The sequence below is a fragment of the Podarcis vaucheri genome (assembly GCF_965113315.1).
Source record: "Podarcis vaucheri genome assembly, chromosome: 8".
NCBI classification, from domain to species: Eukaryota; Metazoa; Chordata; class Lepidosauria; order Squamata; family Lacertidae; genus Podarcis; species Podarcis vaucheri.
The window spans coordinates 79344082-79363713 of NC_138766.1; the positions used below are offsets into that span (position 1 = coordinate 79344082).

General features: G+C 43.2%; 1 protein-coding gene and 1 long non-coding RNA gene across 2 annotated transcripts in view; both read right to left on the reverse strand.

Moving 5' to 3' along the window:
- The window catches only part of LOC309539699, a 357400-nt gene that overhangs the window by 106535 nt on the left and 231233 nt on the right, over positions 1-19632 (reverse strand). The window lies entirely within an intron of this gene.
- Positions 2208-19632, reverse strand: part of MRPL13 (mitochondrial ribosomal protein L13) — a 34871-nt gene continuing 17446 nt past the window's right edge. Inside the window, exons 5-7 of the mRNA XM_082235979.1 lie at positions 17351-17437; positions 16357-16478; positions 2208-2477 (exon numbers count right to left, since the gene is read on the reverse strand). Of these exons, the coding sequence (XP_082092105.1) occupies positions 2453-2477; positions 16357-16478; positions 17351-17437 (234 nt within the window). The 3' untranslated portion in view covers positions 2208-2452. The remainder of the gene's footprint in view (positions 2478-16356; positions 16479-17350; positions 17438-19632) is intronic.

Genomic DNA, 19632 nt, shown 5'->3' on the forward strand with positions numbered 1-19632 from the left:
AGGCTCTATGTGACATCCTTTTATATATTTGAACATGGCTATCATATCACCCCTTGACCTCCTCTTCTCCAGGCTAAACATGCCCAGCTCCCTTAGCCGTTCCTCATAAGGCATCGTTTCCAGGCCTTTGACCATTTTGGTTGCCCTCCTCTGGACACTGGAGTACTGTGTCCAGTTCTGGGCACCACAGTTCAAGAAGGACACTGACAAGCTGGAACGTGTCCAGAGGAGGGCAACCAAAATGGTCAAAGGCCTGGAAACGATGCCTGTTTAGCCTGGAGAAGAGGAGGTTAAGGGGTGATATGATAGCCATGTTCAAATATATAAAAGGATGTCATATAGAGGAGGGAGAAAGGTAGTTTTCTGCTGCTCCAGAGAAGAGGTCACGGAGCAATGGATCCAAACTACAAGAAAGAAGATTCCACCTAAACATTAGGAAGAACTTCCTGACAGTAAGAGCTGTTCGACAGTGGAATTTGCTGCCAAGGAGTGTGGTGGAGTCTCCTTCTTTGAAGGTCTTTAAGCAGAGGCTTGACAACCATATGTCAGGAGTGCTCTGATCGTGTTTCCTGCTTGGCAGGGGGTTGGACTCGATGGCCCTTGTGGTCTCTTCCAACTCTATGATTCTATAATAGTGTGGCCAGAGAAGCAATCATCTGTTGGAAGTCAATGGGAGGGAAATTGCCGTATTTTTTGCTCTATAAGACTCACTTTTCCCCTCCTAGAAAGTAAGGGGAAATGTGTGTGCGTCTTATGGAGTGAATGCAGGCTGCGCAGCTATCCCAGAAGCAATACCTCTTGCAGCGATACCTCTTGCTGTTCTGGCTTCTGAGATTCAGAATATTTTTTTTTCTTGTTTTCCTCCTTCAAAAACTAGGTGCGTCTTATGGTCTGGTGCGTCTTATAGAGCGAAAAATACGGCACTTATACCAGATCTTGTCCTCTCAAAAAATTCCTGGCGAACAAGAAGTTCAGATTCAGTCTAGGTGTGCTCATTCCATCTGCTGCCAAGACACACCTTGCGTTCCATGGCTGGAATTTTGCTGTCAAAAGTCTTCTGGAACTGTTCCAATATGTTTGAGGAGGGGTCCGACAGTAGACCTCTCATTTCACCACTGCAAAACTCTCCCCATAGGCAGAGTGGCATTTCAAGGGTTTTCAGCCCAGAGGACCTCAGGAACAGAGCCACACCCCGAGTTAACTACACTGGTGCCAATCCAGAGCTATGCACCTAACAGCAGTGTGCTGAGTGTTTGTTATCTACTTGTCACTACACTTTTGTCGTTCAGTGGATGGTGAAAACCATTCTCTTTTGTGGGGCATCAGAATGCTGCTGTGTTCCTTCTCTAGTCTCCTTGCTTCTATGTACCATATTTTTCGCTCCATAAGACACACTTTATTCCTCTTAAAAAGGGGAAATGTGTGTGCGTCTTATGGGGTGAATGGCACTGCGCAGCTCTCCATCTCTGCACAGCGCCTCTTCAGCCAAGCGGGAGGAGAAACAGAGCCCCTTCCGTTTCTCCTCCTGCTTCGCTGGAGAGACGCTGCGCAGAGATGGAGATTTTATTTCTTGTTTTCCTCCTCTAAAAACTAGGTGCGTCTTATGGTTGGGTGCATCTTATAGAGCGAAAAATATGGTAACTGGTTACTGTATTGTGGTGTACTGTGCTGGATTGCTGTGGTTTTTATTTTTGTTTGTACTTTAATTGCATACATTTTTATTGTTTCTGCTTTAATTACCTGCATGCATGCTGCTCTAGGGGCCTATGGAGAAAGCGCAGCAAACAAAACCGATTCCAACTGTGGCTAGCTACCCAATAAATGGTTGGTGATGTTAACTTGTACACCGGTAATCTACCTTACAGGTGAGACAAGGGAACCTGAATCCAAGTTTAACCTCACTCTCCTTTTTTGGCAGAAGGAAGCACGGTACTGTCTCTAATGACAGTCCTAGCTGTCTGTCAATCCTGTTCCGCATGCACATTTCCCGCTCCAGTAAGGGGATGTGTGTACAAAAGTCTTTGCTAGAGCAGGACGCCTAAACTTAAGTGTGAGATCATTGGCTAACTGCAGGCTTCAGCAGGAATACGACAATCTAACAGCCAGCACACTTGCTCAAATGTTTTACGTATTATACAGTTATGCGTGCCACAAAACAAGTTCACCCAAAGGCCAGAACACTGTATAAAAAGATGTAGATACTGCAGTTAATTTCAGAAAAGTATTTTTTATTGTCAGCCCCGTTCCCCCGTCCACGGAAGAAAAAGGGGATCACCAAGCATAAACAAATGAAGTAATACTGCTCTAAACCTGGGAAAAAAAATCAAGTTTGCTTTAGAGCAGACAATTAAAGCTTTATGCAATTAACTAAACTGTGAAATGCTGGATGGCTTTTATCTTCCAGAAGACGAAGCATGTAGGCTCCTGTTCCCATTCTTTCACAGTCTTCCTGCTACAATGGTCGAAAATCTTTAGGTCTGTAAATAAAAAAAAAGCAGGGATGAATAAATACGCTAGGACAGCTTGTCAAATAAAACAAAGAAGAAGAAATAAAAAGATCATAAACTATTATTACGGCGGTAATATTACTCTTATTACAGGTTGGGAACCTGTGGCCATTCCTCGCCCTTAATATATTGGCAGCTAAAATAACAGTGCATCAGGCTGTGCTATGGAAAAAATATATGTGAAAAAATGTACCAAAGAACAAGCAGAAAAAATAGGAGGTGGTCATTTACGGAGTTTCCTGTAACTTATTTCTGCTCAAATAAGGAAACTAAGAAAGTGAACTGTAGTCCTGGTCCCATCTCACTAAAAACCACACACACACACACACACACTTTCTCTGCAGCTAAAGATGCTTTGGGACGCAATAACCTGAAATGAAATACAGTGGACCCTCTGGATACAAATTTAATTTGTTCCAGGGGTCCGTGCAGACCCCAAAAAATCTGCATCCAGAGGAGCCGCTTCTGTGCATGCGCAAGCGGCGAAACCTGGAAAAATAATTTTGAGTCTGCCGCTTTTGTAACCCGAAGTTTACGTTACTCGAGAGTAACGTAACCCGAGAGTGTTCTGTATTCAACTTGCGTTTTTCTCAGAACAGACCAACTGAGATTAATGGATATGACTCAGGTTAGGTCCATTAATTTCAAGAGACCTACTCGTGAGCAAAACTTAGTTGACCACCACTCATGGGAAATAAACAAGCCATTAGCAGAGATAAATGAGATAGCTTGAACATACAGGCCGAGAACTGCATAGTATGTTGGATATAAAAACTGGAAAAGCACCATCAGATCATCTCGTTTCGCAAATACAAGAAGGGAGGGAGCCTCCCAATTCCCATGACCCAGGAGAGCTCCGGGTTCTGCTGAGCAGATGGGAAATGCAGGAATTGGCAACCACATTGCTCAGCTGATAAAAACGAAACAAGGCTGCATGCATCAGCTCAAATCAGTATACCACACAAGCTCTCCAATGATCTGGAGGCCAGACCCTGCTATTTAACCCCCCCCCCCAAATATGGCAGTTATTAAAAAGTGTTTATAATAGTTAGACATAGACTGACTATGATGTAGATGCTCACCCGGCGCTGCTACATCTACACATTTAATTAAGTTCTTTACCCTTCTCCCAAGTGATGCATGGGAATCCACTGGTCAACATTATCGCTCCCTCCCTCCCATTCTCTGCTTCTGCTCTTGCAGTGGAGTCATGAGTTGGCAGCCTTAAAAGACAAGTGCTAACTGGAACATTACTATGCTGTTTCGTTACCTGGGACTGGGAACAGGCAAGGCTATTCTGCAGCATTTCAGAGTCTACACCAGGTATCTGAACACTGACCGAGAAGCAGCTGCTGCTCTAAATACCACTTTTTCCTCATTACCAAAGGAGCGCATTAGAAAATGAGATATGAAAGCTAGGAGCTAAACGGCACCCTCGCAGGGAGTTGACATTGTGGGCAGGTCATGAGCCCAAGCCGTACATCACAGGGAGTTCCTGGCTGCGTCATTTCATATCGGCCAGTCCGATCGGCAGAGGGGGGCATGGCTTAGCTCATTTAAACGAGCCACAGCCAGGCTCTCGCCCTCTTTTACCTTGCTCCCGCTAGGAATCGGGGGGTGGGGGGCGTGTCCTCTGTCCAAAGCCCAGATGGGGGCCAAGGCCATAGCACAACCCCTATCAGTGACCCTATCAGTACATCAACAGGCCTCCCCCTATTGGTAAAAGTAAAGATAAAGGGACCCCTGACCATTAGGTCCAGTCATGGCCGACTCTGGGGTTGCGGCGCTCATCTCGCTTTACTGGCCGAGGGAGCCGGCGTACAGCTTCTGGGTCATGTGGCAAGCATGACTAAGCCGTTTCTGGCGAACCAGAGCAGCGCATGGAAACGCCGTTTACCTTCCTGCTGGAGCGGTACCTATTTATCTACTTGCACTTTGACATGCTTTTGACCTGCTGCCTGGCAGGAGCAGGGACCGAGCAACGGGAGCTCACCCCGTCACGGGGATTCGAAGCGCCAACCTTCTGATTGGCATGCCCTAGGCTCTGTGGTTTAACCCACAGCGCAACCTGCGTCCCTATAACTCTGCGACCTTTGCAACTCTACAATTCTATGATTCTATATTGATTTCTGTTACAAATGTCCTCAAAGCGGCTCACGTGTTACAAGTCAAAACATCAATACAATTTATAAAACAGAATGAAAAACATAAAACCGTAACGATGACAATCAATACAGCGAGATGTAGAAAAGGGTGCAGTAGGAATATGTGTTTATTAACTGGAAATGCTGCATCTCCTGGACAAATGACTAGGAATGTTTTCATCACTCCTGCAAATTTTCTTTGCTTCTTTTTAAGCATGCTCGATATTCATGGAATATAATTAATCTGTGTTCATTTATATTTAGTAAACTTTATACAGAGCCATCCAAGCATGTGGAATTTGGCAGAACTGCAGGAGTCTAAAGTTTGACAGCAAGTGACAGAATAGAGGGAAGGGTCAGGCAATGGTGGCAGGAACTGTGTAAACTCAGTTCTTAGGCTTTAAAAAGATTTTTTTTTTTTGCAGATGGGTTTAAAGAAAAAGATCACAAGCATCCATTTCCAACTTAACAGAAGTGAGCGGAACTTCTGGATGAGCTGCAGAGAAAGAGTTAATGTGGCCCAAAATTAAAGGCGACCAATCCCTTTCTCTGAAACCCTGTTAGATTTTCAAAAACTACTGGTACTTTTTTGTCCTTTCCAAAGACTTTAAGGCACAAATACATCCCAGGCCCAAAGAAGATTGCTTCTGGCAGAGGAAGTCTCCGCGTTTTGTCGGCAGGAATATAGATTTACGAAACAAAACATCTCCAATCCCAAGAAAGCCCTTAAGAGCGTTAATTGATATCCCTATGAGCGATGGGCGTATGAAACCTGGGGCATTCCTCTTTCACTCTCTGAGTTTCCCTTAACAAAATATAAAAATTATTCTGCACTTGGAACAAGTCAGCACAGTGTAACCGAAGAAAGTACATGACCTTTGACAACTGGAAGCCGTGGGTTAGAAATCTGGGCAAATTGGGGGGGGGGGGACTGGTTTAGAGAATTTATGAATAAATGGATGCCTTATAGGGCCTGTGAAAGCTTCTGTCTTCATAAGAGGATAAAAAGTGGGTTGCAATGAGGGCCAGTCTGTTTTACCAGTTCCTCACGACCCTACTGTGCCCATAACTGAATGCTATAACTGAAAGAACCACCTGATGTGATCGCAATTAATTTAACTCTTCGAGCATTAATAACTTGCAGCTTTGAAAAAGTAGCCCAATGGACTGATCTAGAGACCTGCGTCAGGTACTGCTTCTGCTATGGATTTCTTCTGCATAAAAGATATTGCATTACATTCTTCATTAAATTATCTTTCCACTGATATATAATTGTATGGTATTACTCCAAAAGAAAGTGGTGCTATGAGCCATCAAACCTCAGAAATACACTTTTCCCTAAAGGTTCCCACAATTTTGGCCACTCGTGTAGTTTAAAAATGATCTCAGGGCCAGGAAAGAACATTCTCCAAAACCATGAACAGCCGCATAGGGTAGATATTACTGGCTTAGATGAAGCAATAGACTGACTCGCTTTAAGGCAGTTTTGTATGTTCGACAGTCACTATTTTAAAGGGGGAAAAACTTCCCAAACTAAACGCTGTCTTCCCGTCCTGTGTACGATGCTATTTAACACCCCCCAGAGCCTTGTTAAAACGTATTTTCAGTGTGTACAAAAAATAGGTGCGCTAGAAAATTTGCTGATGAAACTGCTGAAATAAGTGAAAGCAAACGGTGGTAGTTTTTAGCCCAATCTCAATAGAGTCACTGTGGACTTTTCTCCTTAGCAAAACCGCAGGCAGCGCATTCCAGTTAAGGTGACCCTTTTTTTGCCTAGCAATGCTCTGCAGACCAAAAACTGGGATCTGGCTGAAGCTGTATGGTGGGAGTGGCAGCCTATTTTATTTTTAACAGCATAGTAAACATAATTAACAAAACTCTGCAGCCTTTAATGACAAGGCGTATCCCCACATTATTTCAATGCAAATAAGCACAAAGGCTGATAAAAACTAGAACTGTGTTGTATAAAGGCAGAAAGCACGCCCAAGAGAGCAAGGACGCATCCTTGTGTTCCTATGCAAAGCTAGTTTTAAAGAATGCCCAAAAAAATTCACATTAACTATCATGGAAGTTGAGAAGGATCGTGAAACCCTCTTCTCCACTGTAATTACGAAATACAAGAGCGGGGGAAATCAAGGCATAGGTCTTTATCCAAATGGAAAGGGAGATCCAACACACAGAGATAAGCCACCATTTTACTTGGATAAATGGGAGTTCTTCCTTCTTTCTGGATTATAGTGACTCAGAAGGTGTCCAGATTTCAAAAAGTACAGTGGTACCTCTGGTTATGAACTTAATTCATTCCGGAGGTCCGTTCTTAACCTGAAACTGTTCTTAACCTGAGGTACAACTTCCGGGTTAGCGGTGTCTGTAACCTGAAGCGTTTGTAACCCAAAGCGTTTGTAACCCGAGGTACCACTGTAATGGAATCTTTAAAAATGTTTCTCAGATTATTTTCATTCAAAACTCCATTACATCACAACATCAAGGAACATATTCAACGTTATGTCAAAATTAGCACAACCAATTTCCCCTTCACTTCTAACACGTACTTGAAGACTATCACAGCTTTCTTAGCTGTCTTTAAGTCTATGAAACATTACCCCACAAATACAGAAATACCAAGATTTGTCAGCAGAAGTTGCTTACTAAGCCAGCAATATGCACCTGGCATGACGACTTTGAAGCCTTCAAAATGGCTTTTTTTCTATTTGCCTGCAGGTCACCCCCTCTTCTTGTCAAGTGAGAAAAACGACTCCCATCCATGTAGTGAGTGGCAGATATTCATCACCTCCTTGCCGTGGACAAACCTGACTTTTCTGACAGGGCTTAAGTTTTTCCGAAGCACTGCATGAGGTCAGTGCCTTGCAGCTAATCTATTAGTGGTGTACACCAACAAATCTGACACGAAGAGATTAAGTAACAGGACAAACGCGAAGTTGAAAAGGGCACTAATGAGTCTGAACTCCGGTTTGGGTGAATGGCTGGGACAACTTTTCCAGACATGGAATCAAGACAGACACTCAGAAAGTCTCTGCAGAGTTGTGCAACGGTTTCATCCACAGGGCTGCTCCCACTTCCATTCATGCGGATTTCTTGCAGAAATAACTTCCAAGTGCTTTACAATCTGTGGCTGGCTCCTGAGGACAATGCCAGTCTTGCCAAACAAACAAACAAACAAACAAACAAACAAACAAACAAACAGAAACAATGCACTCTCTCTACCAATTCTGCACTGAAATTAGTGGTTGGACAATTTCTGCAGAAAAATCTGCTGAAGTCTGAAGGACTGGGTGGTTAAAGAATACTAGGCATTTGAGCTACATATGACTCCTGCCCAGTTCTAGTACAGCAGGAGGACAGCCAAAACTGGAAGGGAGAGGAGACGCAAGAGGGAAGGGAGCCAAAGAATGGTGCGCAGAGTGTGCAACCTGAAAGAGATTCCTCTCATCTGTGCTATCCAGAATTGGCCTCCTGTCATTTATGGACTCATTGTTAAAACTGTGTTTATATGGAAGACAATCTTACTCGGCTATGAGTGATCGCAGAAGAAGAGGAGGAGGAAGGAGGAGGAGGAAGAGGAAGAGGAAGGCTAAGAAAGTGGGGGAGACTAAGCAGAGTACAAAAATAAAGGTTTTTGAAAGGAAGAGAAAGAGACAAAAATCTGCACGATTCAAAATGGCCAACCAACGCTGAAATGTCTAGTACAGTCATACCTCATGTTACGTTTGCTTCATGATACATTTTTTCCGGTTGCGTTCCGCGGCGACCCGGAAGTACTGGAATGGCTTACTTCCGGGTTTCACCGCTCGCGCATGGCAGACGCAGATGCGCAAAATGATGTCACGTGCGAATCGCAACCTGCGCATGCACAGATGCCCCGCTGCGGGTTGCATTCTATTCATGTTGTGAAGAGGCCTCCAAAACGGATCCCGTTTGCAACCAGAGGTACCACTGTATGCATCTTTGAGCTTCCGGTCTTATTAGGGTGAAAAGGGACCTGAAGAATTAGGGACCTGAAGAATCAAGATCTTTGTGCCGTCGCTGGTTTACATTTTTCTGAAAACAGAATTGAGTATGGAATGGAGGGAACACACAGTCTGCTCCCCAAATGCCCCCTTCAAAGCTGCACTGGCCCTGGCGGTTCCTGATGACAAGGAGAAAAGAAATTCCATCTCCTTCAAGCGCTTGAGATCGAATCAAGCCATTTGCTTTGCTTTAGACCAGTCTTTGTTCTAGCTGCAGTCGAGAAATTAAAAACCATCAAGGAGAAAGCCATGCTCACAAGAATGTGGAGTTATTATTAGTTGATGACAGCAAGGCTGCGCTGTAATAACGTGTCACTACTTCTCTTTCAGGCTTGCTTAACAAAATATGTTTTCAACAGGTTCTTTAATGTTCTATTTTATCTGTATATATAAAGAGAGGGGGGCGGGAATGTATATACCAATTTATTTCAGTCAATGTAATCATTCACATACCACACTAAGCCAAACCATAAAGGTAAAGGTAAAGGGGCCCCTGACCATTAGGTCCAGTTGTGGCCGACTCTGGGGTTGCGGCGCTCATCTTTCTTTATTGGCCGAGGGAGCCGGCGTACAGCTTCCGGGTCATGTGGCCAGCATGACTAAGCCGCTTCTGGCGAACCAGAACAGCGCACAGAAACACCATTTACCTTCCCGCTGGAGCGGTACCTATTTATCTACTTGCACTTTGACATGCTTTACAACTGCTAGGTTGGCAGGAGCAGGGACCGAGCAACGGGAGCTCACCCCGTCGCGGGGATTCGAACTGCCGACCTTCTGATCGGCAAATCCTAGGCTCTGTGGTTTAACCCACAGCGCCACCCACATCCCACCTCCCTTTAGGAGACAGAGCCAAAATGGTAGTACTGTTCTATAGTCATAGGCCAGATTAAAACCAGACTGGAACAGGTCCTGTGCATATTGAGCCCCATCAGGGGAAAAGGCAGGGTTGCCATTAATTTGGTTCTGAATTGATTTTAGAATGAATTAGTATGTATTTCAATTAATTTATTGTAATTTTATGTAAACTGTGTTATTTTTACTGTTGTTAGCCGCTCTGAGCCTGGCTTCGGCTGGGGACAGCAGGATATAAATAAATTATTATTATTATTATTATTATTATTATTATTATTATTATTATTATTGCATATATTACGATAACAACATTAAGAGAGCAAGGTTTTCAAGAATATACTGGGTGGGGGGCGGGAAATCGATGCATTCCTTATTTTTTGCCATGCAATATTCCTGCTTCAGTTCCTTCTGTATCTGTTTAACTACAAGTGAATGTAAATATTTTACTATTTTGATGCGCCTCTCATGGTTCACTAGGTAGTGCTTATGCACTTCATCTGACAGGAACAAAGACATCCTTGCAAACTGGAATTTTAACCTGGGGGAAAGGTTAGAGAGAAAGGCAGTGGAAGACTTAAAGAGGGGTGCACTACATGGATAAAGAAATCATGGGATTAAGTTTAAACAGCCAAAAAGGCTTATATGTGGATTTGCTGACCTTTCGGATTCTTAAAATTTTATTTTGAGCCTTCATATTAGAGCAACACTCTGGCATCTGGCCACTGGGCAAATTTGAGGACTCCAAGGGAATGAGTGTGTCTCTTTTGAAGTACCTGATTACCTGTGCAATGCTTCCCCAGGGGAAAAGCGAACGTTGGTACTTAACCGTGATAAGTTCCTTCTCTATACGGAGAATTGGGTTGTTTCTGCCCATCTCACCACTGGCAGGAATTTTTAAAAAAACAAAACTTTGAGGATACTTTATGGCAGGGTGGACTTGATTTAAATCAAATCGATTTAAATCACTAGTCAGTAAGACTTAATTTAAATAATTTTTTAAAAAATAAAGACTCCTTCTTGCTGGTATAATTTTAATATTTACAACCCGATGAAGGTTTCATTTTTGGAATAATAAATTTTCAGAGTAGTTTTTACAGTTATATCAAAAATTACTGACTTGGTTATACTATTAGAAATGCATAAGACAGATAATTATGAAATGATTGTGAGGTTTAAGAAGTTAACTGTTTATATTGGGACAACTTTTCTGCTGTACTTTATTGGACGGAGAAAAATAATCATTTACTTAATAACAATTTAAGCAATTTATTTAACTAAAGCAATAACATTATAGAGAGTTTTGATTTATATAGCATATGTATCCATGTTTGTTAACTGATGTGGTTAAGCTTTTTTAAAAACCAAACAAACTTAGACTGAGTTTTAGCACACATGCAAAACTTAAAACAACTCCTTATTTCCTGATGAATAGACTTTGGACTATTCTTTTGCTATAGAGAAACCAGGTAACACAGACACGCTCAGCTCATCTTTCCTCTGAAGAAACAAAACAAAACAAAACAGGTAAGCAGGCACTCCCACAGAAGTATTTTTAGCCGTGCATGGCTAATCCCTGGGGCAAGTTATTTTATGCTCAGTCTCTCTCAGGCAGCTGGAGTGAAAGGGGCCTGTAATTTTCCAGTTAAAACGGTGCCTAATATTCACAACTGAAGGCAAGACACTTTTCAGGCACATTTTACTAATTATAAGCTGTGCCGTTAAGTACCATTTCCCTGCTTAATTCCACATGGCATTTCTCTGCGTTAAAACCACTGGCTTCCTGTAACCTTCTTAATTGTGGTGGTAACAGACTCCAATTTCACAGCATAAAACTGCGAAGGTCTAACATTAGCAGGATTTTTATGAAAACACCTCCTGGCTTCCATATGAGGAGAAGCATCAATATCAATTTGGCTGGAGTCTTGTGGCATCTCCCAACCCATTACCATCCCCCCCCCAATATTTTTTTCAGAACTCTCCTTTCTGCACTGAGGATTCTTGCCGCCTCTTAATCCCCAAGTATGTAGTGCTTTGATTGCTTCCTTGTTCTTACCCAACGAGGGGTCAAGTGCTTTCCCCCTTTCTCAGCAGTGGGAAGAAAAGCTTTCTGACCTCCTCTCTCACTTCCACTTTTGGGCTAAGCAAGATACTTAAACGTTTCTTGAGTGGGGAGGGGGAATCTGAAGGAGAGTCAAGCCTAATAGTGTTGTTGCCAGGAGCTTCTCCTACACTTGAGTAGGACCCTGGTAGAGACACATGCCCGACTGGCATGTTCCCTCCCTCCTGGTCGATCGTTCGGGAGCTTCAAAAGCTTTCTTCAGCCCGAACATCACAGCGACCAATGCCAACCGACACCGGCACACTTAGGGATCCGCAGAGTTTGCGCATCATGTGTGACAGACCTCAGCAACTCAGCATTTTGGCTAATCTACTTTATTTACGTATTAACACACACAGAACACTGCAACATGGCTCCCTCTCTCTCTAGCATCAGACAGCAAAGAGAAAAAAACAAAGGACAATAGCCCCACTTCATGGAACACAGTAACACAAACATCCTGTCTCCGTCACTTCTCACTCTGTGGAGTCAAAATATACACCGTCATGTGATAGACAAAATTCCTGTGACTGAAATCATGGAGCAGGAATTCTAACAGTTGTAACAGTCACTTCTGCACAAACAAGATAAACTTCATATTTCTCCCTATCTCGATTCTGAAGGGAAACGCTAAGCCAAGACCTCTGACTGCTCAGATACCAAAGGGGTCCAGGACAAGGCATCCAGTGGTCAAGAGGCAGATACAGTGGTACCTTGGGTTACAGACGCTTCAGGTTACAGACTCCGCTAACCCAGAAATAGTACCTCGGGTTAAGAACAAAAATCGTGCGGCGGTGGCACAGCAGCAGTGGGAGGGCCCATTAGCTAAAGTGGTACCTCAGGTTAAAACCAGTTTCAGGTTGAGAACGGACCTCCAAAATAAATTAAGTTCTTAATCCGAGGTACCACTGTACCAGTGTTCAAAATCAGCCAGGCACCAGGCACATTTTGCACCTGGCTTTTGACCACTTGCAACCAAGTGAAGATGCCTGGATGCCAGAATGGGCCGGGCATCTCCATCATCTGGAAGTGCATGCCTGCAGATCCTTGGATCTGGGCTAATACCTCATCCTGTAGAATTCTCTCGGTTATATTTTATCTGCACAACTGGAATGAATTTCTGGAACCAGAATGCTTTTTCTGTGCAGCCTGAGCAAGAGCTGTTGCCATTAAGAAAAAGAGGTTGGAATAGGCCAATATCTATGTGGACTGTCCCTGGATTAAGGGACTTTTCTTCTTTAAGTTCTCAAAGTTCTCAACCTAGCTGAAGGCTGTGATATGAACTAGCCAGATGTTTAACTGAGAATCAATCACAGTCGGCCCATCATTTGAAAAATATGACTTTAGAGCCGTCTTGCCCCAAAATGGCAACGAGACATTCCATTTAGAGACTATAGCCTTGGTTTAAGTAGCCATTTGCCCCTAGCTTAAATATCTGAGTTTCTAACACTGGTGAGGGACACGTATGTCATGCACAGTAACCACCAAACTGTCCACAACACCAGTTATCTATTTGTTTCTCATCCTCTGTGGGCAACAATCTAAAAACAAACATTTTAGGCAATCAAGGAGGAAAGAAAGGAGAAAGAGGCAAAGGACAGCCAGGAACCAATGGTGAAGGAACCAGCAGCTCAGGCATCAATTCTGGTAGACTCTTAATTCCTTGCCTTTTAGCTATTATAGTGCTCACCAAGGTATCTGGATTTTGAAACAACCAGGAATATAGCCAGATGAAAGTATGCAAAATGAAGTTAGTTTATGGAAATCTGCATGCTTTCCATTGTTCCAGACACTGGGTGCAGACATAAGGATATATATTCAGCATTTATATATTGGGGTTTTTTTTAAATAGATGTTCAAAGTACTTCAAATACAAGCTTCCTTCCTATGTTATAGACCAAAGAGGGCTACATGGCCATTCAGTATCACTGTTCTGACATAGTAGACCGCAGAAGGCTAGATACAAGCAGCTAAGGGAGTTTGTAGTTGTGGCGAAATTCTGAGATGTCTTGGCTCACACTCTAAGTTCATAAACTACACCAGATAATATTAGAAGGGTGAAATGTTTCACAGAGGGGAAAGGGTCAGACACCTGGACTCTCCTGGAACTTTTTCCTTGACTCGTCGTTATTCCAAAGTTAGCAGACTGTAAAGTCCCATTTGGAAGGAGAATGGCTTTAAATAATTAAGCTCATAGGGGACCAGCTCCAGCTCTTGAGAATTCTCTTTTGGGTGGTCTCTGTCTTTCTGATTCTCTCTGTCCTACGTAATTACAGGATGGAATAATTCTGCATATGGCTCAATAAGATGGAAATACCGTACTTGTAAACAGCAGTACATTTCAAATTCTGCTCATTATAAGAGCATAGCAGGATTGAGAAAGAGGTAGGAGCACACTAAGTTTCCAAAACACTTTTTATCTCCTCCCTAAACAAAAGAAATTAAGCCCATACTGAATAAATAAAATAGTAATAATTTTATTACTTAGAAATTAAGCCATACTGAATAAATAAAATAGTAATAATTTTATTACTTAGAACCTGCCCATGTGACTGGGTTTCCGCCACTCTGGGCGGCTTATAGCATATATAAAAACATAGCAAAACATCCAGCATTAAAAACTTCCTGATACAGGGCTGCCTTCAGATGTCTTCTAAATGTCAGGTAGTTGTTTACCTCTTTGACATCTGATGGGAGGGTGCTCCACAGGGCGGGCGCCACTTCGGAGAAGGCCCTCTGCCCGGTTCCCTGTAACTTGGCTTCTTGCAGTGAGGGAACCAGCAGAAGACCCATGGAGGAGGAATATGTTTTTAACTTTTCCTTTCTTCCTACAACCACAATGCCCAACTATCTTTTTAAAAAAAGAAGTCCAAGGCTCAACAATTAATGAAGGTGAAGACTCATTCAGTGAGCGAAATAACTTTCTTTAGGTAAGAATTATTTCAAAGCACTGCAGTGAAAGGGAGGCTCCGTCCCTGCCATATTTTGTAACGTAAGAACCTACGAAGAGCCTGTGGAAGACCAGCAAGCAGGATTTGAGAACAAGAGCACTCTCCCTTCCTGTGGTTTCCAGCAAACTGGTATTCAGAAGCATAACTGCTTCCAATTGTGGAGGCAGAGTATTGATTTCTTATGTTCTCCCATCACTCTTACATCACATGCAGAGAATCTGAAGTGAAAGTAAGGTCAGTATGGAATTCTTATTTAGAACTCTGATGTATGGGCCTTACTAAAATAATAATAATAATAATAATAATAATAATAATAATAATAATAATAATTACTACAGTGGTACCTCATATTACGTACCATCCCCCTTACAAATGTTTCGGGTTACGCACTCCACTAACCCGGAAGTAGATGCCCCTTGTAGCGACCTTTGAGGATGTGAGCGGTAGAAGAAGAAGAAGAGTTTGGATTTGATATCCCGCCTTATCACTACCGGAAGGAGTCTCAAAGCGGCTAACATTCTCCTTTCCCTTCCTCCCCCACAACAAACACTCTGTGAGGTGAGTGGGGCTGAGAGACTTCAGAGAAGTGTGACTAGCCCAAGGTCACCCAGCAGCTGCAGGTGGAGGAGTGGGGAAGCGAACCCGGTTCACCAGATTACGAGACTACCGCTCTTGACCACAACACCACACTGGCCGAAGTCACACTCTGGTGGCGCAGCAGCAATGGGAGGCGCCATTAGTGAAAGCATGCCTCATGTTACGAACAGACCTCTGGAACGGATTAAGTATGTAACATGGCGTATCAGTGTAATCATATAATGTTCCAGGAAGCTCATCAAATGTTTTGCAATACATTTTACTCCTGCACCATTACTGTACACTGATATCTCAGCAGCGGGTCTTTTACTAGCAGATTTCTGAGGTGGTCAAAGGCGGGGATCCAGGCCCAGTTGCTTCCCGGATTGTCATTCATAAAGGTAGCACCACGCAGAATACATAGAGCTCATACAGACCGCTGCTGATTACAATTGCACAGGCATATTTTTACAGACACAGTGACGGTAAAACTTCTATGGCAGGAAAGATGGTTGTGGGAAGAAAAGAGGCATGTACCCTGTACTTAAAAACAAGCTCTGCTTGGTTACATCACCTCAAATGCCACCGAAAAGGCAATATTCTAGCAGGTAGATATTGAACTCGGAAGGTCTGTTCTGCATGCTAGATTTGGCTCTAGTGTCCTTCACAAAACACCCTTAATACTTGACGCAAGTATTGGTTTCAAGATTGCATTCTGGTTTGGTAAAGGAATATCTCCTCAGCTTCCTGCTTTCTTCTCTTTGTAAATAAAGCCTAAGACACATATTATGGACTGCTTTCAAGGCTGCAACTTAATCCACCCAAAGCCTTACAAATACCTGTGTGTAAAGTATTCCACGCGAAAGCAGGCTACTATATTTTATAGGTTAGACCATTGTGTTTAAAAAACTATTCCGAAAATATTTCCCTTGAGGACCAAAACCAGATATGCCTTGATTTCTATTATTTTAAAGGAAATGAGCGCACGCACACCCTCTCTCACGAAATAAGAACAAAATCTACTCTCAAAGTAATCCAAAAACTGAAGGGACAAATCTATATGGCGTATCCGTCTTCATCTTTGCTTCAAAGGCATTTTTAAAACATTTCTCTAGCCGCTTAGAGGCTAACGCATTCTTTAAAAGCTAATCCATCATGTGCGGTTATAAAAGCCCTGTGCAAGGACTTTTAGACACTTACGGATTCCAGAGCCTTGGGAAAGCATCAATTTCCTCTTGCGTATATTCGTCAAACCTCTTGGGCACTTTGCGGGGCTGTGGAAGCGTCTCTACAAGATTCTTGCGTATTTCTTCGGGGATAACCTGAGGAAGAGGGAAACACAAACAGCCACTGGCCATCAATTGCCGTATTTTTCGCTCTATAAGACGCACCCGACCATAAGACGCACCTAGTTTTTAGAGGAAGCAAGCAAGAAAAGCCAGCAAGAGCCGCAGACACGTTCGCTCGGCGCGGCTCTTTAAAGATAGAGCGGCTCTTGCTGGCTTTTCCGGGAGGTGGGAGAAGGGACTGACGGGCTGCCCTCCATCCCTTCTCCCACCTCCCGGAAAAGCCAGAGCAAGCTGCACAGCTATCTCTGAAGCCAGCACAGCAAGAGGGAGCAAGTGTAGCAAGTGTAGCGGCTCGTGCTCTGCTGGCTTCCCAGTGAAGCAGGATGAGGGACGGAAGGGAGCCCTAACGCTTTGCACAGCTATTGCTGAAGCCAGCACAACAAGAGGCGCTAGAGGCGCTGCGCAGCTCTCCCTCTTGTTTTGAGTGTTACACTGAGGTCTGTCTGTTTTTCCTATTTATTTTGCATTTCTGTGGCTCTTTTTTTGTGACTGTGTGGAACCAAGTTCAGCTACTGATTGATTGATTGATTAGTTTGGTGACTGCAGTTCATTGTTTATTGCTTTCATTTTATGGATCAATGGTCTCATTAGATAGTAAAATTCATGTTAAATTGCTGTTTTAGGGGTTGTTTTTAAAAGTCTGGAACAGATTAATCCATTTTGCGTTACTTTCTATGGGAAAGTGCGCCTTGGTTTTGGAACCCTTTGGTTTTAGAACGGACTTCCGGAATGGATTAAGTTTGAGAACCAAGGTGCCACTGTACATGGATTGAAAATGTAGCTTAGAATTTGCATGGGTACAGTCGAGATTGGTACACAAGAAACAATACTGGCAACTAACTTACATCATCTGCAAAGATATGCAGCCTTTGCATCATAGTTCTTCTGAGAAGGTTTTTCGGGAGCATTCCATACGTAGCCAGTTTTACAATCTGCAAAAGAAAACACATAACATTGGCTATCTCAAGGTCTCAGAAATCTTCAGCCTTCTAATACAGAATTAAATAAGAGAATTTTATTTTATCTTTCATTTTAAATAAAAAGATAAAGTTTTAAACACCCACCTTTCTTAATTGGCCTGACTTGAACCCCTAGCTACACCTACAAAATGTTTTCTCAAAGCTCTATCTGCACCTACCTTTTTCTAAAACAACAACAACACACTTTTGTTTGCTATTTTGGGCACTTTAAAGAAGTCATAGACAGCAATGCTTGTGTGTCCATGCTTCCTTCTTTGTCCCTTTATAATGTGGCTGGGAATGTCAGGTTGTGTGGCGAGTTCCTGCCCCCCAGGTGGAAATAATGACACATGACACAATTATTAAGGTTAATGGGTTATATAAGGCCACAACTTTATTGGTTACAGGTGATGAACGGTATTGGCTTAGGCATTGATCCTAATCGACTATATCTGACTTCAGCCCGTCTGCTAGAAGTCCGGGAAGGGTTAACCACCAGTAGGGGGAGTCCTGCTGATGCACATCGACTAGGAATTCTCCCGGGGTCACCGGTTGGGGGGCGTGCTTTAGGACCTCCCCAGGCTTCGGACAGTGCCACGCCCCCCGGAATCCTTCATTGGACTACCCTTCAATATGTGGGGCAGGTGATGGCGCTACCTCCCCTCTTCCATCTACAGAACAATACCAATGCCTAACCGCCAATACCCAGAAAGTTGTGACGATTTGCTACGAGGTAGGCAAAAACCAAGTGGCTGGTGCCAATTTGCCAAGTGGAAAAATTCCTACCAGGCCCCTCAATGGCGACCAACCAAGGTCCATAGCAAGGTCAAGGAACGAAAACCTTATTAAAGCAGGAACAGCTGGCAGGCGGCAAAGAGGAAGATCCCCGGCCGCGTCCTGCCTTAAATAGGGCAGGCCACACCCCCAGAGCCAGCCGATTGGCCGGCCAGGGGGTGATGCGGCCAGGAATCCCCCCAATCGCACAGGGGCTGGGCTTCAGTTGCGCTCGTGGTGGGGCCGTGAAGCCTGCAACCTCACCTCCCCCGTGGGGCGGAAGTGGCTCTGCCTTCAAAGAGGACCTGCAAAGGCAACAGGAAGCACCAGTGCTTTGTGCTTCCTGTTGTATCATCTGCCCCAGCCCACCTCATCACTCTTTGCAATGAATCGCTTGCATCTCCCCTAGCAGGCTCTCTTCCACAAACATTCCTGAAGGGAATGTTTACTATCGGAAATGACAAGAGCCTTCATTATGGGCTCTTGCCAGGTAGCTATGACACTCACATAGCTGCATTAAAAAATCCCTGCTAAACTATTGTTTCTTTCATGTTATTAAACATGCCTGGATTAAATGTGTGCCAAAATCTGTTTCTTAAATAAAGAAAACCTGCAGTGTCTTTACAAAGGAAATCTCTATATAATTTAAAAAAGTAGTGACTAGACATTCTGTTTTTGCACCTACAATTCAAGTCCCAGTGATGCTCCTAGCTTTTGCATCCCAGTTTCTAACACTGGCTTTAACTAATCTGAGCTACAAAGCACTTTCAATTCTTTTCTCTCTCTTCCAATCCTGTTGGCACAACACACTAAGGATTGGACAGTTAATGGCTATTTCTGACTATCCCCATTTATTCATTATAAGTAAATGCTGACTATACTGTAAATATTTAGAGGTGAAAGACAGATACATTTATCCAAATAATTCTTTCCAAATGTACAAGTGTATTTGGTTTCAGTTTTAAAAACAGGGCCTGCACCCCATGTAGCTACACACTCATAAATTCCCTTCCAAAATATAATATGTTGTGCCTCCCTTATCGGAATAATATTTTTAAAGTATCACATGTGAGCAATACACAGACCTGGCTTCTTTTTTAAAATGTAAATCATTTTAGAATAATTTCAAGTTTTGATCTCTGTTTCTAGAAAGACAACTTTGCCTACCTGAAGAATGGCAGAAGGACTGCAATTCTAACCATGTCTATTCTGAAGTAGCTCCCATTGAACTCCATTGTGCTTATTCCTTCTTTCTGAGGTTAGGACTGCAGCCTTAGACAGCACCACAAATCACACAAAACACAGTAATGTCTAGTTCATCTCACCTTGTATCCTATTATCATTATTTGGAGTTGAACATATATAGTTCAAGTTATTTTGGAGGAGGAAGGGCG